The sequence below is a fragment of the Alosa pseudoharengus genome, unplaced genomic scaffold (genome assembly GCF_046254945.1).
Source record: "Alosa pseudoharengus isolate Yale_2024_CS ecotype anadromous, Long Island Sound unplaced genomic scaffold, YU_APseudo_1.1 YU_APseudo_1.1_scf_24, whole genome shotgun sequence".
Lineage (NCBI taxonomy): Eukaryota > Metazoa > Chordata > Actinopteri > Clupeiformes > Clupeidae > Alosa > Alosa pseudoharengus.
In genome coordinates this window covers 17361973-17383614 of record NW_027468689.1, presented here as the reverse complement: position 1 = coordinate 17383614, position 21642 = coordinate 17361973, and the positions used below count along the sequence as shown (strand labels likewise).

Here is a 21642-nt window from a genome sequence, read left to right as displayed (position 1 = left end):
TTCAATGTTCAGTACAGACCCTGATTGGCCCCCCTTCGGACTCTCTGCTTTTGCTCTCCGTGATGTGATGCTAATTGCTTTGCCGTGCGCTACCTTTGCCCAAAAAACCCTAAGTCCTACCTCCACCTGACCCCATTCTGTCAGTTCTGTGTCCTTCTCCTGGCGTCAGCTGTCAATTGAGCGTCATATGAATTGAGATTCCTGATGGGCCTGACATTAAGAGACGCTTCAAAGCTAGATCATGGATCAGTTTGACACCTGTCTTCTAATGATGCATTATTCATGGTCCAGGCAGGCAAGCAGGCAGGCAGCCTCTTTCCTTCGGTCGGCAGTGGAGCATGTGCGTCATAGACAGCTTTCGAATAGAGTAACCCCTACTCAATTATGCTGAGGTTGACGGTTAGAGTAGATCACAAGTTACCGATCAAGAGTACAACTCTCCTTCTGCTAACTGCTCTATGATTTTACAGGATTTAAGAATAGTTTGTGGGCAGTTGCTTTGGTTTTTAATTGTTTTATTTTGTTTTTGGTAAGAGCAATGTAAAGCTTTGTCTCTTTAGAATGTCCTTGTATTTGCAGACAAGTTATAAAATGGTGACCCTTTATAGACACAAGTGTATACATATAAAAGTGCTACTTTTCAGTAGCACTTTACTTGGATAGTCTGCTTACAGAGACTTTGGTTCAGATTTGCTCATAGATAATTGGTTTAGATTCAGGTTCAATATGTAAAATTATTCTTGAACAGTTACTGAACCCCTAACTTTAACCATAATCATAAACTGTAGTCAACAGATAGTTTGTTGATAATCTGAGCATATAGTCTGTGGGTGGACTATTCAAGTTAAGTGTAACCATCTTTTCAAACATACATCAAAAGGTAACTCATATGACAAATGGCTTCTTATCATGGAAATACACTTTATCATGACATCAAATGTTTATGGGTTTTTTGAACAATTATGATATGATACTTTTAAAGTAGAGTCTTATATTTATTTAAACAGTTAAGAGCTACTATTATTTTCTCAAAATTGAAATAAAATATTCTGATTAGTTTTCCAATAATTCATCAAATCTTGCTTGAAGGTCATTAAAAGTCACCGATTTGACAGCACTAGACAAACTTATTAAGTTGGACAGACACTGTACAATTTAAGTCCCATCCCCCGATTCAGTCGGACCCAACAAACTTCAGAATCGGAACAAATTGCTGTCTGTTTTGTTGTGCAGTTTTCAGCAGGCTTATGACGCCCGATTAAAAGATGTAAAAATCAGTGTTCCAGTTCCGGACCGATCGGGTTGGATTTCTGGCATGCCAGAACTTTTTGTCAGCTGTATTGGCAGTGTGAGCACAGCAAACGTGACAGATTGAAACATATAATGTGAATTATCATGTCGTACACAGCAAAAATAATTTGCACGGTGTCTGCCCTGCTTTAAACATGGCTACCATTTAAAGGAACCACAGTGTCCCACACAGTAAAAATGAATTTTACGCTCTCATGGTAAAAAGGCATACAAAAACCTATGTAAAACATTTCATAAAGAAAATGCACCCTCCCTATATGTTTTTAGTGTGCATATCCACATCCAATAAACCTTTCCTTAATTCCCTACTTAACTTGGTACTACAAATGCAGGTCAGATACTATAGATCCATAGGGAGGCCTTTGGGTCAGTATGTGGCTGTCCTGAGGCATTTAATGAAATTGGCACTCTGTACAACATAACCTAAAGCCTGATTACCTATAGTCTTTGGCAAGAATTACTCACAAAACATCTATACATTGTGAAGTCTGTGGTGATTATGGCAAATATTCGAGGAGCACTTCAGATAAATAGGGCCCTCAGCCTGTTAATAATATACATTCATTATTATGACATATAATTCATAATTGATGGTTTGACAAAAACATCAAAATATAAATCAGTAGAGTATAGAGAACATAGCAGATTGAGTGCTTCTGAACATATAGTTCTTGTAGTAACAACAACTTGATCACTCAATCAAGATTATGGTTCATATGCCCCAGGAAAGAACCGTATATCTGTAGTTCTGACCCAAATCTCCAGCTGTCTTTATAATCAGAACTCGGCAATATCTAAAACAGCTAGAGGCCAACATATGGCCCAAAGGTTCCCTGCTTCAGTCAACACAAGCAAAGAGCCACAAACATATACTAATATTACTATAACACATTCCATACACAGAGAGCGGTCAAAACAGAGATCAATACTGTTGCCGAGAGCTCCCCATCATTGTAACCAAATGTAACAAAACAAACTTAGTTTAAACGATACCTGACCTTGTGTTGTGTTGTTAACATCGGTCCACTGAGGATAACACAATCACTCCCTCCTTTCCCAGGTTCTGAGTACTAGAAAAATAAGGCTTTAAAGTTCCTTTAAGTATACATTTCTGTAGAGGATCTTTGGTATTGGTGGCAATGGTGAGGAATCCCACCTCCAATGTTCCCATATTCAGTCTGGTCAAGGAATGGGGGGGTGGGGGAAATGACCTTCGCCATGGACAAGAGTCTTTTTGAAGAGGTCTGGAGTCAGTGAAGTGCCTTTGGACTTTGGAGGTGACACAGGGCGGGGGGATCGTGGGGGCATGAGGGGGGTCGTGCTCAGGCAGAGGTGTACTTGTTGGTGACACGGGAGTTGCTCTGCTCCGAGGCCCGGTCTGTGGGCTTGAGCTTCATGCAGGACTGCTTCTCATCCATGGAAAGCATCTCAGGGGGCAGGCACCAGCAGCACAGGCATGACTGAGACACAACAACAATCAATACACAGCACAACAAACAACACAACAACAACAAAACACAACACAACAAACAACACGACAAACAGCACAGGGCACAACAAACAACATACCACACATTACTCAAGAGTTACTAATTACAATGAAAAGACATGGAAAAGCTGACAGTTTTTCCATGCAGCTCAAATATGTTTACATATTGCATATTACATAATACTGTATATATTTCTACTATGAGGTATACATTCAGTTAGTATTCTTTCAATACCTGTTAAAAATAATGGTCTCACAGAAAAATCGTTATCACTACACACTTCTACAATAACATTAACAACATTTAGAAATATGAAAGTGAAGTGTAGCAATAAAACAAACCAAATAGTTTAGGCTATTCAAGTACCGTAAGCAGAAATGTTAAACAACATAGGGAGACTGATAAGAGGTCTTTACCCGGAAGCAGGTCTTGAACCTCTTGCTGACCATATAAAGAGCGATGGGGTTGATACAAGAGTTCACAGAAGCCATGTTTATGCCGATGTAGTCCAGAACGAGAAAGAAACTGCACGCAAGAGATAATGTTTGCATGTGTTTACAAACAAATATACAGGCAGATACTGGGAAAATGACATCAATGATACAACCATAAATATAACATGTTAGCAGTGTTTAAATCAAAGAGGATATTATGACTATGCTTGGGAAATGGATGTACTCTGTGACTGTGATGTAGTGCTTATTTTTATTATTTTGTGCTTGATCTCTTAACTGCACTGAAATATTAAGTGTGGAGGACTGTATTTTTCTTTAATGAGACAGAAGCAGATCACACAGCTGCAGTTATCTTCAAGTTTTCCCCGATTGAAAAAGCTTTCCATGGAAAGCTGGCAAAGTGTTTAGATGCCTCTGAACACCTGGCTTGAGAGACTAAAATTCAGACTGTCTATGGGCTACGTTTATCCATGCCCAGTTGGAAACAAATGCGATAGTTTCCCATATCAAAAATGTTTAAGATGTAGGTTGTGGAAAATGCATTCATTCCTTTCCTCAGTCACTTGATTTTTTTTTTCACTTCGTCACTTCCACATCTTAATGCATATGAAGGATGAATCATGTGTGACTATACATATATAGTAATCTACTGTCAGCATGGGATGTTACAAAGACTATGCTCACAGAAACAAAACGTCTGACCACACATATCCATTGTAATATGTTAACAATACCACATTTCTTCTCTATTCTTGTAACCTCTAACTTATAGCCTCTTAAAGGACAATTCTGGTCATTTTTTACATAGATTTCTGTTTCTCGAGATCACGAGTACTGTCGGTACGAAAAAAATATATTATACCGACAGTACTCAGTGACCTCGAGAAACTGATCTAGGTGAAAAATCTCTGGAATTCTCCTTTAACCTCCTACCGATTGCAGGTTTACCTGAGCACATAATTCACAGGTACTGAACACCACATCTCAAAGCCTACTATATGCATGACTTCTAGCCCTCGTGCAAAATGCAAGTCTTGCTACTAAAGTATATCAGTTGTCTTGTTTTTTTTTTTTTACTTTATTTATTTTTTTGAAGAAGAAATTTACCCAGTCTCCTTCACATATTGTGTTCCAGGTCATTTGCCCCAGCAGGGGGTATCTCTGATGAGACTCACCTGAGCAGTTCACAGCGGTTGGGGTCCCCCTCGTCGTAGATGGTCAGCTTGAGGATGCGGCTCAGGTGCAGAGGGAGCCAGCACAGAGCGAACACCAGCACCAGGCAGAACACCGTCTTGGCCACCTCGCGTCTCTGTGGACAAACTCTTCGTTAGTATCCAACCAAGACTGGAATCAGATGCCGGTGTGTGATTATGTGTATATGCTTGCATTTGTACGTGTGTGTGCATGTGTATGTGTGTGAATGTGAGTGTGTTTTGGTTTGTGTTTGTGTACGTGTGTGTGTGTGTGTGTGTGTGTATGTGTGTGTGTGTGTGTGAGTGTATGTGTGTGGGTGTGTTTTTTGTTTGTGTTTGTGTGTTTGTTCATGAAGGTTTTCACAGATGTGTTTGAGATAAACATTTTTAATGCAAGGTTAAGTGGGGACTGTGTGTAAAACCAGACTAAACAAACCGCTTGTTACACTTAATTTAATGAATGGATTATGTTTTTTATTATATATGGAGTTAATGAATGGATACTGAGGTGTGTGTGTGTGTGTGTGTGTGTGTGTGTGTGTGTGTGTGTGTGTGTGTGTCCACAGACCTGCTTGAGTTGGTCACTGAGGGCAATCTGCATGCCGTTCTTCTTGCGTAGCATCTCACAGGTCATGAGTGTGTAGAAGAGGGCTGTGCAGGCCAGTGGCATGCAGAAGTAGAAGCTAAAAAGCCACCAGTCTTTAGCTGATTTGTAAAACTATAAAGAGAGGCAAACATCATGTTAACAGCATAAAAGCACAGTTAAAGACAGTTAAAGAAGAGATCCGGTGAGTTTTCACATAGATCTCCATTTCTCGAGGTCACAGAGTAAAATTGGTACGAAAAAAAAAATAAAACAATCGGTTTTACCTAGCTCGTGTTGCTACAGCCAGGGGCTAATGCAGCCAGACTACACTCTGTGGGCATGTAAATGGGAGCTCACGGACATGCCCCCAGAGTGTAGCGCTGTATCTGCCTAGCTGCCTTAGCTGCAACTCGAGCTAGGTAAAACCAATTATTATTATTTTATTTTTTTTACTAATAGTACTCTGTGACCTCGAGAAACGGAGATCTATGTGAAAACTCGCCAGATTTCTCCTTTAAAAGGCAAAGCAAAAAACACTTTAGTGTATAGTGAAGATACTCCCATGCAATGCAATGTCATATGGTTTTACAAGGTCCAAACAAATCAATCCAATCTCTAAAGCCTAAGGGCCCTATCATGACATTCTAAAGTGCATCGTCACTCGTCAAAAGTCTATTCAAATTTAGTAGGATGTCCAGTTCACATTGGGAGGGGTTTCGTTCTCAAAAGTGGAGCGCATGGCGTAACAAGGTCAGGTCCTAGGCAGGGGGTCAGGATTTGAAGGGTTAGCTTCAGCCACTTAGCATGGCATTTGGCCGCCGACATTTTTGAAAACATGGCGTTACATGGTTGCAACTTCCGGCACCAGTTTTTACATGCTGATTGGTAGATGACAGCTCATGCACGAGTTTAGTGTTGGGCATGAGCGTCCTCGCGCGTCCATGTTGGTTTGCATTTCTGTAAGACTACAAATAAAACAACTAACTACTTGGATTAAGCTACTGATACTTGACTTAATGCCTACATGGTTTAGGCTGTATTACCGGACTTTGTGTAAATAAAAGAAAAAATGTTAATGTTGTCATATTAGGCTATATTTGCCGTATATGCGGGGTGCCAAGTAATTACCTTAAAGTAACTGACTATGACCATACACTTTGGCAGATGCATAGCAATGACCTATATCCAATTATTAGCCTACTCATTGCGTTGTGTATGAAGATGTAGTTCTGTAGAACGCAACGTCTGGATCATATAACCTGTCTCGCCAAGTGATTTAAAACGAAACAAATGTCAATGACTTATTTCGTTTGCTTTCTTGCAACATTGACATGATTAGGCTATGCATTTGATTTAAATGTTCAGGCTGCCAGTCGAGGCAAAAGCCAAATGTCCAACAACAGTTGCAGACTCTATGCCTGCTCGAACCACAATACCCGAGGGATGTGCGCTTCTATCGAAGTTTAACTTGCGTTGGCTTCATTTCGTCTGCCTGCAAATGTAGCCTAGGCTTAACAAGCTGCAAATTCACACTGGGTGCAGCAAAAATCCCAGCTATCCACACGTTTCTTACATACCATGTCTACTTAATTAATAGTCATTTTCGTTGGATAGCCTATTGCGTAATAGTCCTACAACCTGTCCAAATATAGTATTTAGGGATCATTATTTGTGAAGCCTAAAGTGACACAATATTGATTCGCATCGTTTATTATCACATATGAACATCACATTAAATAACCTAGGACTTCAGAGACAGGGCAAACTTTACCACCATTCCCAAAATGTTATCCCAACCAATTAAATGAATTTGCGCTTATAACGAGGTGAAGCGCGTTCCCGAACAACTTATTTTCCTCTGAGGGAATGTCCAATCTTCATCAACGACATACAGTTGTACCTTACGTTGTCTCCGTCTGTAACGTGGAATCTAATAGGCTAATTCTAGCTGGTGCCGGTGTTACATGGCAACTGGCACCCATGTTAACTGGCTGCGTTGGTGACGTTTAACGAGTGATGACGTTTATTTGACAGATGTGGCCACTTGCAGATTTGTCACTTTCTGATGGCAACTGGAGACGAACAAATACAAATATGCATGACATATTTAAATGTCAAAATTGTCTGTAGTACGCCACATGCACTGGACCATGAATATGCCACCAAAAAAATAAATACAAATAGCCTAACAACAATTCGTGGGTATCGAACCTGCTTCCTAAATGAAACCACTTACATGATAGCCATTCATCTATGTACTTGCGCCACGAACCAGCTGATAAGCCATTGTGAAATTTAATTGACTTAGTCTATACAATTTGAAGAAGTCAGCTGGCGATTGTAGCAAGTTAACACGGCTGATGGTACATGTTGTCTTGCTACAGCAGTTGCCCAAGCCAGTAGGTCTTCAAAGTGTCATGGTTAAGTTTTCACTGACTGCTGGTCAGGCTCTCTGTGGCCACCTAGTATCTGTAGCCTAAATTGAGGAAGCGTTGCTTATCTAAAAATAAATAAATAATAATAAATAAAAACGTGTAATGGGGAGGGTTGAACCCATGTCGACTGTGTGAAAAAGCAAGATATAGGCATTAACCTGTTGCGCCACAGGAAAAGCACAAATGTATGAATTGGTAGACTAAATAAAATATCAATAAAATATCAAACCCATGTATACATGTCAGCAACATTAACGTTAATAGCCTATAAGCCTAAGAATTTTGATTCTCCCTACATGTGTGCAAATTTTGTGTAAAATATGGACACGTTATAGACTTCTCCTGCCCATTGCAGTGTGGGTTTCAATGCCTATGTTTCATGAACTAAATTCTTAAAAGGATACACAATTAAGCAACACATTTTTATTTGATTTATTGGCTGATTTATTTGCTCTACAGACACTTCAGGTAGGGGCGGCCACAGCCTAACCTCAGTGAAACGTTTGTAAAACTTAACCATGATACTTAACCATGAAGGCCTACTAAATGGCTTGGGCAATGGTAGCATGATAACATGGTAGCCAGATAACATGAACAGCTATGTTAACTTGTTACAATTATCATAACGTTAGCTGACTTCTTTTAATCATACAACTGAAGTCAATTTCTGTGAGTGCTGTCAGCTGGCTCGTGGCGCAAGTTGATAGACGTCTGATTTACAAGCAAACAGGTCAATTTATTCGTGGTTCGATACCCACGTGAAGTTAATTTATGCTATTTAGGTGTTTGTTTTTTGGGTGGCATATTCATGGTCCAGTGCATGTAGTACTACAAACATTTTTGACTTTTAAACATGTCATGCATATTTGTGTGCGTCTCTAGTATATCAGAAAGTGACAAATCTGCAAGCGGCCACATCTGTCAAAGACTCGTCATCAATCATGAAACGTCATCAACGCAGCCAGTTAACACGGAAGCCAGTTGCCATGTAACACCGGAAACGAACACCCATGAAACGCCATTTTCGTAAAGATGGCTGCGGTCAATTTCATGCTTTTTTGGCTGAAGTAGGTAGCCTAGCAAGGGCCATTGAAATGAATGGGGGCGGGACTTAGTCACTCTCTCCAGTTTTATATAATACCTCCATGTTCCTAGGTCTTTTAATCAGTCATATGGGTGTGTTTGGGGCGTAACATCATTTTAAACCAATGACATCTGTCATTCCCTTTAACGGCGCAACGCGCTATATGTCAAATAAATGCATCGGTATTTTGGCATTCAACGGCGCATTTGAAGGAGGCTGCTTGCGAGACCGTATGGAATAGTCATTCTTAAACCATGCTTTACTAAAACCTAGCATAGCCTTCACGCATTTGCACTTGTCTATTATTTGAACTCATTGGCAAAGTGAAACTAACTTCACCAAGGAGTCAGTCAACGACAAGACAGTTATATGCAGTTACTTTCACTATTGACTGACAATGGGTTACCATCGAAAACATAGGCTGGAAAAAGCAACACTTACCCTAATGTTGCTCAAATGACTGAATAAAACAACATTTATCCTGCAGAGGAGTTGCTTATATCTCGTGACAGTGCGTCTTCAGCTGTGCTCCATACGTGTCTCTCGCCTCTCCCCTAATCACTTTTAACCGTCATTACCAATTTGCAAATGATGGTGAATAACTACTCATCATGAGATGTACAGTATTTCGTAATATCTTTATTCTAATTATGTTTCCCATTGTAATCGTGCAATTTGTAATGCTTTGCATGGACGTGCGCTGGTGTGCGTTCATGAATGATAGGATGGTGCATGCACCTGCCAATATGACTGTTGACATGCGCTCTTAAAATAGCATATGAACAACTCGCCATTGACTTCTGACCAGGTTTAGGTGGTGTATGATAGCGATTTTTAGACAACGCGCTAGGTCCCTCCCTAGGTTGTTAATTGCCACACCCCTGGGCGCAATGCTTAAAAAATAAACGTGCAAAATAACGAATTCAACTTTCCGCGGGTGAATAACGAGTATTACGCCATGTGCTGGTGGCCCAAAATACAGCCCTAAGTCATATGAAAACATTGTTAAAAGATACGAAGCAAATCTTTGATGCTTGACACAGTACAGTAAGTGTGATCAATCTTCATAAAGCAATCAGTCTTCATATCAAGTTGCAAATCACAGCTTTGAACTTAGTTCTATTTTGGCTTGTTAATGGTAAAAGGGGGTGGAGGGGTTAAGTGTAGATCTTTACCCTCATGAACTCTGTTTTCTGCATGGGATGCAACAGACAGATCCTCAAATGCTCCCCTTTGTAGTCCATCGTGATCATGTCGAAGGCCACGGCCTCCGGAGCCGCCAGGAGGATGGACAGAACCCAGATCAGTATGATCTCGATGGCAGTCCATTTGGGCACGCCGATACCCTTTATGCGGTTCCAGGATGCCACAGCTCGATACCTGCAAAGGAAAACCCAGACTCCAGAATAGGGGTTGCATCTGAGGTCATAAACTTATGCTACTATGAACCACTGCAACCCCCACCCCCACCATCACCACTACCATATTTTAGATTTTAGATTATTACCTTGTATTATATATCTTGATCCTGTTTTCTGTTGAAACTATTGATTTTCTTTCTTTCTTCTGAAAACGGCTTCATTTAATACTATTATTTTAATTCAGTATTAATTTGTATTGTTATCACTATTATTATTATTTTTTTTTTACAGCACTTTGGTCAACTGTTTTTTTTAATGTGCTATATAAATAAATTGACATTGACATTGACACAAAACACCTTGTTCATTATTTTGCACAAACAAAATCAAAATGCTTAAGATGAATGACTTTAAACAAGCTAAAGTGTACTACAAAGACACCACAGTCAAGTCCATCATTAAACACAGAGATCAGACATCATGTTCATGCATTAATTAGTACAAACAAACAAACAAACAAAATTTGAATTATGATATGTGGTTTTTTTTTTTAAATGTACCTGTCAATGCTCAGTGCACACAAACTCAACACTGTAATTCCAACCGAAGCTTTTTGCACAAACGGGACCAGTTTGCAGAATCCGACTCCAAACGGCCAGTCCTCTGCCAGAAGCTGGACAAGAAATCCACAGTCAGAAACAGCACACTTGCTATTCACACCAGCGTTAGTATACTAACATCAGTTTCTCTGCACACTCACGGGCGTGCTGTGGGCCACTGTTTGGAATTTAGGGGCATAAGTTCTGTACACAGAGTGAAATGCCACTCGTAGCCTCAGGGCCACAAATCCAGCAGCTTATTGATACTGATATTAGGCCCCCTAGATCATGCAGCAGTCTCACTCTGCCCAGCACACAGCAGCCAGTGCTCTTGGTAATAAAGAAACCAAATTACCTAAATAACAAAGCCAAACACCAGGATAACCTTAGGCGTTTCATGTGTCTTCACCAATTATTGGAAACACATGTGCCTGTCATATGTGTATGTGAATCTTTTTTAAAACACTCTTAATTGTTTAAAGATGCAGAATCTTTGTCACAGCAACGTGGTATGTCTTACATAATGCTTGGACAAAGCCAAAGTAGTGGTGTGAATGAGCTGGAATAATGATAAACTTAGATAACAGTTATAAACATTATCTGATAAACTCAGATAGATGTTTATATAAACAGCCGCAGCATTCTCAAGCAGTTCGGGAAAACAACACGCCACTCATGTGGGTGCATTGCTGAGGGATTTGATGGGAAAATTGATGTGGAGCTCAAATTGAGGACACATGTTTGAAAACAGCAAGTGTCTTAACAGAATCTCTCATCATATGGTTCCAAAACCTTGGGGGAGGTGGGGGGGGGGGGGGGGGGCTCAGACAACAACAATACATGTCAAATATTCAGTGGACTGAGACAACCAAAACACCACTTTAAAACATTTGAGGCTAAGAATAAAGTTTGACTATATTTATAAATCATGTTGGCCCTGCAGATTGTGGTAACACAAAAGTAGGGCAACAGTTATTCAGAATTAGTACCCTACCCTAAGCAAGTTGTTCCCATTCTGATATAGATAATGATGGTGATGTTGAGAGAGGTGATTTATCTATAATATTAGACTTAATTATGACAATAACAGTCTTACCTTGTAAACATTGATGGGGATGCCAATCACTATATGTAACAGGTCTCCAAGAGCCAGACTGGCGATAAGGATGTTAGGTCCGTTTCTCATGCATTTGTTTTTGTAGATTATTCTCAACAACGTGGAATTTCCAATTATCCCAACGACAAACACAAGACAGGACACCACCGTGTTAATGTACTTGAACGTGTCGCGGATTTCTGTGGGTCCTGTGCACATTGGAAGCGGTGGAAGTCTAGGCCGCCGAGGAATGGACATGTTTTGACCCATGAAAGTGTTTCTGCTGCCTCCGGGTCTTGCGGTGGCAGGGGTGGGTCCCGAGGGAACGTCGTGGGAAACCTGCCGTAGCTGTGGATCAGGTTTGGCCTGAGCGAAAACCGCTAGACAGTGTCCCGCCACAATAAGATATGCAAACAGTGCGAAATTGAACTTTGCCATCGCGGTGCGTGGATTTTAATAAATGAATAAGGAGAAGAAAAAACTCTAGCCTATTCTAACAAGAAATTATGTTTCAAAAAATTGCAATTTCAAGTACCACTCGCGCTAACCTTTGCAAAACATTTAAACTATGCCAATCTCAAAACTTGCGTCAAGAATAAACATTTAACCTTGAAGATAAAGTTAGCAAATAATATGTTATTTCTTAGTTCTTAGAAACTTCTACTTGAGTTTACACTGCTGGCATCCTTCTTGCGACTTGTTGCGCCAAATTCCTTCATGAGCGCGTTTTCCCAAATGATCCAACCGCTGTTGCTCTTCATTAGGATATTAATTGCTGTGTAAATAGTTCCTCCATTTCTCTGTGCTTCTGAGGTGTTTTTAGATAACGATCCCACTCTTACCACTGTGAAAAGCCCATTTCAGTGTTTAACAGTTTTATGCGCCGAGCGTCGTCATCAGTTACAGAAATTATTGCCTGTTACCGACCCCTCCTACAAGTAGGAGCGCTTCCAACGGAGGAGCTGGATGCTGACACTGCCGTAATTATGCGACTTCTCCAAAAGAAGTCAACATTTGTCAACACGTTCTCAGCTGCCCAACTCCTGGTACACCATCCAGGAACTTAAGTCGCAATAACAAGTTGAGTTTAAACTTTATGACCATATATTTGAATAGCCTACACGTATAATATTTAAGACGTTGAAATTGATAAACCTTGAAATATATTATCAAACAAAACATTTACCAGCTGCTTTGGTTGTTCCACCCAGCTGAGATAGTCAGATAGATGTCATTTAACTTATATTTCCGAGTTATTAGGTTTTGAGTTGAATATTCAAAGCTCCATCTCCGTCCAACTCAATCTCTTCTGTGGTTTATTTCTTCTCACAGATTGGAGCAGTGGGGTTTTTGTAAGATCACTGAGGAGAGTGGAAGAATTATCGCCGTCATTAAGAATGCTACTCGATCATTACTCTCATTGACCCCAGGAAGAGACAAGTATGTTGTCTGCTGCAATATGCTGTCTGTAAATGTGCATGTCACCTACTACAGTAGTATGTCTTGTGCATGTAGCATACCGTATGTGGGCTATGTGTCATGTTGTGTAACTTAATATACAGTATGTAGCAACTGTGTATAGCCTTCTGCTTGTAGTACATGTAGCCTATTGTGCATGTAGCTTTAGTATGTGTATGTTGTTTATGTTGCCAAATGCTGTGCATGCATATGTGCACAGTGGTGTAATGTAAATTTATGTAGTGGATCTTGCTGTAGCCTGTGGTGGGCTCTCCTGGGAGGGCACAAATCAGTTAACCTGCATGGGGAACCTCAGCACCTGCACCTGTAGTTCATTTCCCCGTCCTGCTTTTCCAGGAAACTCCACGTGGCCTATTCCAAAGCACGGTCCCCTCCAGATGTGTGTATTTTGTGTGGGTGGGTGGGTGTGTGCATTGATTGTGATTGTGTTTATGTGTGTGTGTGTGTGTGTGTGTGTGTGTGTGTGTGTGTGTGTGTGTGTGTGTGTGTGTGTGTTTGTGTTGCGTGTGAGCTCGACAGTGCACGGATGAGCATGTTTTTACATGGACAAGATTGATTAAAAGCGCCCCAAGAACGCTAGTGGCTCCAAAGCAAATGTCTTTGCAGTAGATAGGCCTACATAAGACCACCCCCCCATCCACACTCCCATTCAATCATTATAGAGCTGACAAATAACGGAATCGCTCTGAAGACGTTCTGGGCAGCCGTTGCACATAAACTGCGTCTGCGAAGAGATTTGGAAGTTATCTTCTTGAGCACCACCCTGGTTTTAATGTCTACCAGAGTTTCTGAGGTTTCAGCATGTAGGTGGGGAACAGTTTTGAGTTTATGACCCTGCTAATGTGATGGTATGTGGAAGAGAGCAGGGTCCGTGTAACGCTTTACAGTGCTGTGTTCTATTTGCAGACCGGGCAGCTGTCATTGCGTGTTTTGAAACAAGGTAGCTGTTTTGCCAAAGTGGATCAGTTACTGGGAAATTGACTCTCTCTCTCTCTCTCTCTCTCTGTATGGGACTTATACTGTCATTCTGTCACTGTCTTATGTCATTACAGAAATCCATAACAAAGTATAGTTGATTTGCACACACAATTATTGAAGAGGTAGTAAATATCATGAGTCTCGAAGATAGCAGTGAAAATTTCACAGTCTTAGCTTGTGATCTTTCCTCTATAAAATAAGAGATCAACACAGATGAAATTGTAGCTGTTACACAACCTGCTGGCATCATAATGCACAAAGGAAGAACATTCATGTTTTTGAGCTTTTTGCTGACTTGGAGTTACAACACATTCTTTTTAAGATGAGTGCTGTTGCATGTACACTGAAGTTGAGCAAAGAGAGAGGGGTTGACAGAGAGAGAGAGAGAGAGAGATGGAGAGAGAGATGGAGAGAAAAAGATGATCACAGAGAATAAAAGCGAGAGTGTGTAGGTCAGAGAAAAAGACCCAGATAAGAACAGGAAGAAGGAGAGAGAGAGAAACTCAGAGAGGGAAAGAGAGAGAGAAAGATGTTTATCATCAGCGATAATCCTCTAGATTAATTTTCGGCTTGGAGAGCAGGCTCAGTGGGTGAACCGCTGGGCTTTAAGGGCCTTATTGAATTAAGCATGAAGGTGCTCACTGTCGTCCCTTAACTGGCTCTTAGGCCACCGTAGTCTTCTCGAGCGTGAGAGAGAGAAAAGGGGATTTTTTGACATCAACAGAAGGCCAAAACCTGAAACTCTAAACAGCATTATGGCCTATTCAGCTACACACGCCTACACTCTCACATCCGTCCTCTTGAAATGTTATCTAGTGACTCAGTTATCGCAATGATTCAATCCACAAGTCTCTGGTTCAATCACAGCAGTTTACAAAAAATTGGCCACTTTTGGAACATGTATTGGAGCATGTGTTTTTGTACAGGCAACTAGGACTGATATCCACATCTAACTAGTTTACACAGCATATATCGTAGTCATGTGAAGGACCGATCAATGCACCCGTTGTTCCAACTAGCCGTCTGCTAAGCTATGCAATATGCAGTTCTGTGGGCTGGGTTGGGTGTGAAAAAAACTTTGGTAACACTTTACTTGACAGTATCGACACAAGAGTGACACTGTCATGAACACATTGACACTGTCATGACACATGACCCCTGTCCCTAACCCTAATCCTAACCTCTAACCCTAATCCTAACCCTAACTCTAACTCTAACCCTAACCTTAACTCTAACCGTAACCCTAATCCTAACCCTAACTTGTTATGACAAAAAACGAATGTCACTTAATAACAGAAGCGTTATGTCATAAATGTTTATGACTTGTTTATGACACGTTCATGACAGTGTCATGTCACTCTTATGTCGATACTGTCAAGTAAAGTGTAACCAAAACTTTTTACAACATTGATACAGTATATTGTCAAAAGACATGGGTTAGCAGGCTTTGCTGGCAAGCTCTTGTGTCAACTGTGCTGGTGCATTTGTGTGTCAACTGTGCTGGTGTGGTTTTTGAGAGCAGGGCACAAACGACGCAAAATGTTCAACTATGAGTTCTAGTCCAATGGGGGTAAAAGTGCTGAAGTGCTGCTGATGAATGTGTCAGTGAATATTTTGAGTTTGGGATGAAACACCTGTTCAAATACCCAAACCCCAAACCCTGCCATTAAAGTTGCCGTCTATGAAAAAAGAAAAGGTCTGCAGAAAAGCTTGTTATATTTGTGCTCCCAGCCAATCAAATTAATTGAGCTTTAGCTTAATGCTCTACAACATGTTGAGTTTAAAAACATGTTTTTTAAATATTTTTGTGTGTCCACATGTTACCATTAGCTCAGTGCTTTTTTCTGTGCCAACCCAAAATTGCATGGGAACACTCATGTTTGTTTTTGCTGTTGAAAGGGTCTGTAAAGAATGTTGTGGATTGACTGAGTTTATGGCCCCTTATTGTTTTCCATATACAGAGCTAGGACTGTGTACAATTATCACAAATTATCTTGTGCACAAATACTGACCGCTTTAGCTACAGTAGAAGACCGTATGGAACAATTAGCAGAATTAGACAAAACAATGAAATGTTATTGCTTCTTAACATGAAATTATAAAGTATTTGGGGACTTTATCTACACAGTAAATAATATCATTACAATATTCAGAGAATCCAGAGGAATCTTTGCAAACTAGGGATAAAGCTGAAAACAATATTGGATGGTTGTGGTCTTTTGGACCTCAGATGGCAATGCATCAAAACCAGACCTGTTTCTGTAAAGAAAATCATTGTATGGGCTCAGGAAAACTTTTGATAACCATTGTCTATGAGCACAGTTTGATACTCAATACAGAAGTATAAACTTTGCCATGCAACAGCAAAAATTGTATTTAGACATGATACAGAAATACCACCGTCTATCCAAGTAGGAGAGGGTCTATCCAAGTATCCAACCTATCCAACTTGTTTTAGTGCTCAGTTCGAAACCCAACATCTATGATGGTGTGGAGGTGCATTAGTGCCTACAGCATGGGCATCTTGCACATCTGGCAAGGCACAATCAATTCTGAATGATGTATACAGGTTTTCAGCAACATATACTGCCATCCAGGCAATGTCTTTTCCAAGGAATTCCTATATTTCAGTAAAACAATGCCAAAATGAATTCTGCATATGTTTAAACAGTATTTCTCCATACAGGAAGAGTCCAGGTGCTAAAATGGCCTGTCTGCAGTCCAGACCTTTCAAATTAGGTACATCATGGAATGACAAACATGATTAAGAATATGTTAATGGCATCAAATTCAAAAATAACATATATTGATGTTCCATGAAATAGTCAAATTGGTCATTTTTAACATTTGTCGACGTCCTTCTGCAGCTAAATATGTTTTTTTTTTAGATTTGTAGATTTTCACTTTCTGTTTTTATTTGCATTTTACACAACGTCCTAACTTTTTCTGATTTGGAGTTGTATATCATATTGTATTTCAACATTTCTTCTCAGCATATCAAGATCAGCATTTTTTTGCCATTTTGCTCAGTATGAAACGAAACACAACTGCCGCAATAGCTAAACAGTGAATCAATTCATCCCTGAAATAGGGCATATTAACAGACGGTACATTTGTGTGACTAAATCACAACAGACTCAGTCTACCTAATCACGGTCTCCGGATTCCAGAAACAAAACTGTCATTGTATCTCAGACATCTGCTTGAGGAAGGCATTATATCATAAAACGAATCTGAACAGGAGGATACATTAGGAAGAAAATGAACGTAGTTGATACTTTTTCACTAGGTTTTTTTGTCTCTGAGAATTTATACAAGCAATCTACTGAATTGAGTTAAGAGCTGACCTTGAAGTAAGGGAAAGCGAACACTTCCACTTAATATTACTTACCTATCTGTTTTCTGAGCTCAGACATGACCGAATATGTATGCTTGATATTTAGTTAAGTCAACAAAACAACAGAATACTTGTCATGTTAGACATAGGAGTTATCATATCTATGAACAACAAATCAGCATTTCCAAACTGATATTAGGTCTCTTCCAGTCTCTCCTAACAAACTGATAGGATTCACATAGATAATAAAAGCATGTCAAAGATGAAAAATATGACAGCAAATATTAAAAGGGGAACATGCTGCGTGCAACAGACATTGTTTATGCTGACAGATCATCCAGGGTGAAGACTTAAAACTATATTTCAATCGTGCAATACTCAGGGCAGATCCTTTCCATGCCAAGCTCTCTCAATGATGAATATTACATTTTATCTCATGATATATTCATTCCCTCAAACAGCCCGAATAAAGGCGATCCTGCTAGTGTGTCTAAACGGCAGGTAAGACGGACTGTAAATTTAAATCGGCGTTGTGTCTGTCTGTCGTGTCTGTCTGTCGTGTCTGGGCTGTCAGTCTCATCCAGCAGCACTACTGAGAAAGGCTCTCTGTACCATGATCCCCTCTGATGCCCCATGAACACATTAATACACAATAGACTCCCTGATTTGACCTATGACCTTTGGTGACGTGACCCCTGTGATGAAGATCACCTCCAGTGTTCCTTCAGGGGCGGGGGGTGCATCTAAGGGCTAGGAAGGAAAGGGGTGACTGGGTCTGTGACGTCTAGGATGGGTCTTAATCACTGGACAAGTCACTTCATGTGGCTTTGGAGAGAGGGGAGAGAGAGAGAGAGAGAGAGAGAGAGAGAGAGAGAGAGAGAGAGAGAGAGAGAGAGAGAAAGAGATAACTGTGGGTCTTTGTGTTTGCGGATGGAGAGCGTTCGCCTCCAGCGCTTTTTGCTCTTCTCTGGATTTTTTTTTTTTCCGGCAACCATAGGATTAGGGGGAGGCTCAGAGTAGACAGACCTTTGCTTTGTTCGATTGTTCAGGACATATCTGAAGAAGTCGTAAAAAAAAACACCTGAGAACCTTGAGTGGGTGTGAGTTAGTCTGTGTGAGGGTGCGTGTCTGCATGGGTTGGGTGGGTGAGGGTTTCTATGACAGTGTTCACCATAATAGTGACGTTGAACAGGCTTGATTCTTTTACAGCGACATCTGGAGGGAGGCACAATGCTATTGCTCATGGATGACTAACGTAGAAGACAGAATGCTACACATGGTTTAGTATGATCTGCTAACGTGTCAGGTCAATTCCAGTACAGTATGAGGGATAGCTGATTCAGTTAAATCATATCCTCACTGTTAGCAAACAATTAACACGATTTCAAGCAAGCAACTGAAGCTTTGAAAATGGAAAGGAAACAAATGAAAGAGTTTTTAAGGGATGCCGTTAAAGTGGTGGGCTGGTTAAATGAGTTGCACTTGTAGGACAAAAAGCAACTAAGTAAACAAGGTGTGGTAACAACCAGCACATGGGACTGGATGGGATGACTGTCTTAGGACACTCAACAGGCTTCATTGTTCAGAGAAGTGCCCCCCGCCCCTCCCCCCAATCCAACTCACCCAAACTTCCATTCTGTTGCTTCAGGACTTAAATCAGAGGGGAGGCACAGGATCACAAGAGCAGGGTGACAGAGGGTGTGATAGCCAATTACTGCCAGGGTCAAGCTGAGACAACAACAATGGAGCCCTCTGATGCTGCAGAGAGGAAGAGAATGGGAGAGAAAGAGAGAGAGGTGAAAAGGAAGGAATGGAGAGAGAGAAGGAGGGAGAGATTGCATGAGTCAGGGGAGTAAAGGGGAGAGGGAGAAGGAGAGGAGAGGAGAGGAATCAAGTGAATGACTGTTTTGGTTAAGGTGATGAGGTGCTGTTGTCTTGGGAGAGGGAGAGTGTGTTGGATGGAAATTACTCCTTTGCTCCGTGAGTGAGCTTTGATGAACAGCTCCGCCGCCAGCACACCCAAAGAGCCTGGTGAAGTGGGGGCACACTTGAATGCTCACCTTTGGTCGTGACATTTCTAAAGAACCGTTCCGTTCAAAACAAGCCCTCAATTCAGAATTTGGCTTTATCCTGTCTGCTGGGGCCATTTGGCTTTACCCTGTCTGCTGGGACCATTTATTTAAAAGCACATTCCTAGTTTAGGACCTGGAGCCATGACAAGCTTATTGTGACACTAAAAAGAATACTTCTGTCCTAACTGGAAGAAATGTTAAGCAACAAGCATGTTTGCAACATCAAGAGGATTAGCTTTTGCAATGTTCATAAGGTTGTGTGTGTGTGTGTGTGTGTGTGTGTGTGTGTGTGTGTGTGTGTGTGTGTGTGTGTGTGTGTGTGTGTGTGTGTGTGTGTGTGTGTGTGTGTGTGTGTGTGTGTGTGTGTGGATGGGTGTGTGTGTGTGTGTGTTTGGGAAAGTGAGTGTGTGTTTTTGTGTTACTTTTTTTGTGTGTGTGTGTGTGTGTGTGTGTGTGTGTGTGTGTGTGTGTGTGTGTGTGTGTGTAAGGCACACCTGAGAATGTTCCAGAATAAAGACAAATAAAAGAGGAGCACAGACCTCATCTCATTTTGAATGCGGAAATAAAGTGAGGGCTAACACTCATTCCTGAAATTAGAGCGGTGTTGTGGGCTGCCACGCTTTTGTAAGTGGAGCGGATTCGTTGAATTTGCTGCGATGAGTCAGGAGGCCACCACCGTGTAACGAGTTGGCCTCGGTCCAGCCAGCGGTGGCGGCGGGCTTTTACCCACCAGAGAGACACGGCATACATGAGCCTCTCTCTCTCTCTCTCTCTCTCTCTCTCTATCTCTCTCTCTCTCTTTTGTGCTCTCTCTCTTCATCTCTCATTATCACTCTGTCTTTTTATCTCTCTCTCTCTCTCTTGCGCTCTCTCTCTCTCCATCTCTTGTTATCATTCTCCTCTCTCTCTATCACTCTCTCCCCTCTCTCTCCCTCTCTCTCTCTCCCTCTCCTCTCTCTCTATCACTCTCTCCCCTCTCTCTCCCTCTCTCTCTCTCTGCTCGGGTACGCCAGGCTGCGTCCACCTCAGCCTGTGTCCAGTCCCATACACACACAATCACTCAGCAGGACGGAGCCTATAAGCCAAGCCCAGCACGCACGCACAGCCAAACCAGCTGCTTGGCTTGCTAAACTTAACTGCTTAACCAGTCGGAACTGTGGAGCTATTTGGCCCTGCGGTTGAACTGACTTATTATTATTTACAGTATAACATATTCTGACATTAAAATGTTGAAAAGAAAAAAACATTAGGATTAAGTAGTGTGGTAAACATAGATCAGGTGGATGAAACATATTTATAGTGTCTTATTAATTTCTTTCTCCTGCCTTAGAAGTTGGTGCTGTGTTGCCACCATGGGCATGATCCAACCTGAACACCGCCCAACCTCCTTTAACTTAGATTCGTGACAGATTCATGATGTATTGCTTTGGTTTAATGCAGAGATTTATGTTACGTGTGTGTGTGTGTGTGTGTGTGTGTGTGTGTGTGTGTGTGCGCAGGCTTTTCTGTCTGCCGTGCCTCTTGGGAGCCATAATGAATGGACTGCACGCCATTGGACGGTATATTTCAGGCTGTTTCGCCATGCACAAGGTTATTGGTTTAGTTTTATATGTAGCAGTTGCTTGGGAAATATCAAGGATGTATAAATGGGAATCTTCCCCCCTCTATTCCTCCCTTTCCATCTCTTCCTCCCCCCTCTTCCCTCCTTTCCCTCTTTCCCTCTAGTTATTGCAACACCTTGTTATTCTCTCTCTCTCCTCTCAAACTCTATCTTTCATCCCTTTGTTTCCCTCTGTTTTTCTTTTTTTTACTCCTTCCCTTCCACTCTCTCTGAATGTTGGTAACTGTGAAATCATATACACGCAGTTGCATACCGTACATACTCTCTCCATTCAATGACCTGTTATGTAAAGACCGTATTTAACACAGTTGAAATCAAGGTGGTCTTGAGTCTTCCAGGGGGAAAAACACAGAATTTATTACAAATGAGTGACTTTTCCTATGCATTTTTTTAGTTTTTTTCTTTTCTCAGTATCGGTGTCTCTAAGACTTTCACACAATAATCATGTTTCATGTCTCACTTGTTCTGGTCCTCAGGAGGCAATGCCGACCTACATTTGGCTAATGGCGCCCATTTTTCAGCCATGTTTTCTGTGCAAACACTGT

At 41.1% G+C, this 21642-nt stretch overlaps 1 protein-coding gene across 1 annotated transcript; it reads right to left on the bottom strand.

Moving 5' to 3' along the window:
* Positions 1 to 1024: 1024 nt before the first annotated feature.
* On the bottom strand, positions 1025 to 12407 carry ednrba (endothelin receptor Ba). The gene is made up of 7 exons (XM_076303280.1): positions 11611 to 12407; positions 10476 to 10588; positions 9730 to 9934; positions 5018 to 5167; positions 4432 to 4565; positions 3218 to 3326; positions 1025 to 2771 (listed from the first exon to the last, which is right to left on the bottom strand). The coding sequence occupies exons 1-7, from the start codon at positions 12046 to 12048 to the stop codon at positions 2634 to 2636; spliced, it is 1287 nt and encodes a 428-aa protein (XP_076159395.1). The 5' UTR covers positions 12049 to 12407; the 3' UTR covers positions 1025 to 2633.
* Positions 12408 to 21642: the final 9235 nt, after the last annotated feature.

What these genes read in the sequence shown, in the direction of transcription:
- ednrba (XM_076303280.1), bottom strand. Translation starts at nt 12,048, where the DNA reads ATGGCAAAGTTCAATTTCGCACTGTTTGCATATCTTATTGTGGCGGGA. An exon ending in TGTGCACTGAGCATTGACAG is followed by an intron (nt 9,935 to 10,475) that starts GTACATTTAAAA and finishes TTTCCTTTGCAG; the next exon opens with GTATCGAGCTGTGGCATCCT. An exon ending in GGTTCAAGACCTGCTTCCGG is followed by an intron (nt 2,772 to 3,217) that starts GTAAAGACCTCT and finishes GTTGTGTCTCAG; the next exon opens with TCATGCCTGTGCTGCTGGTG.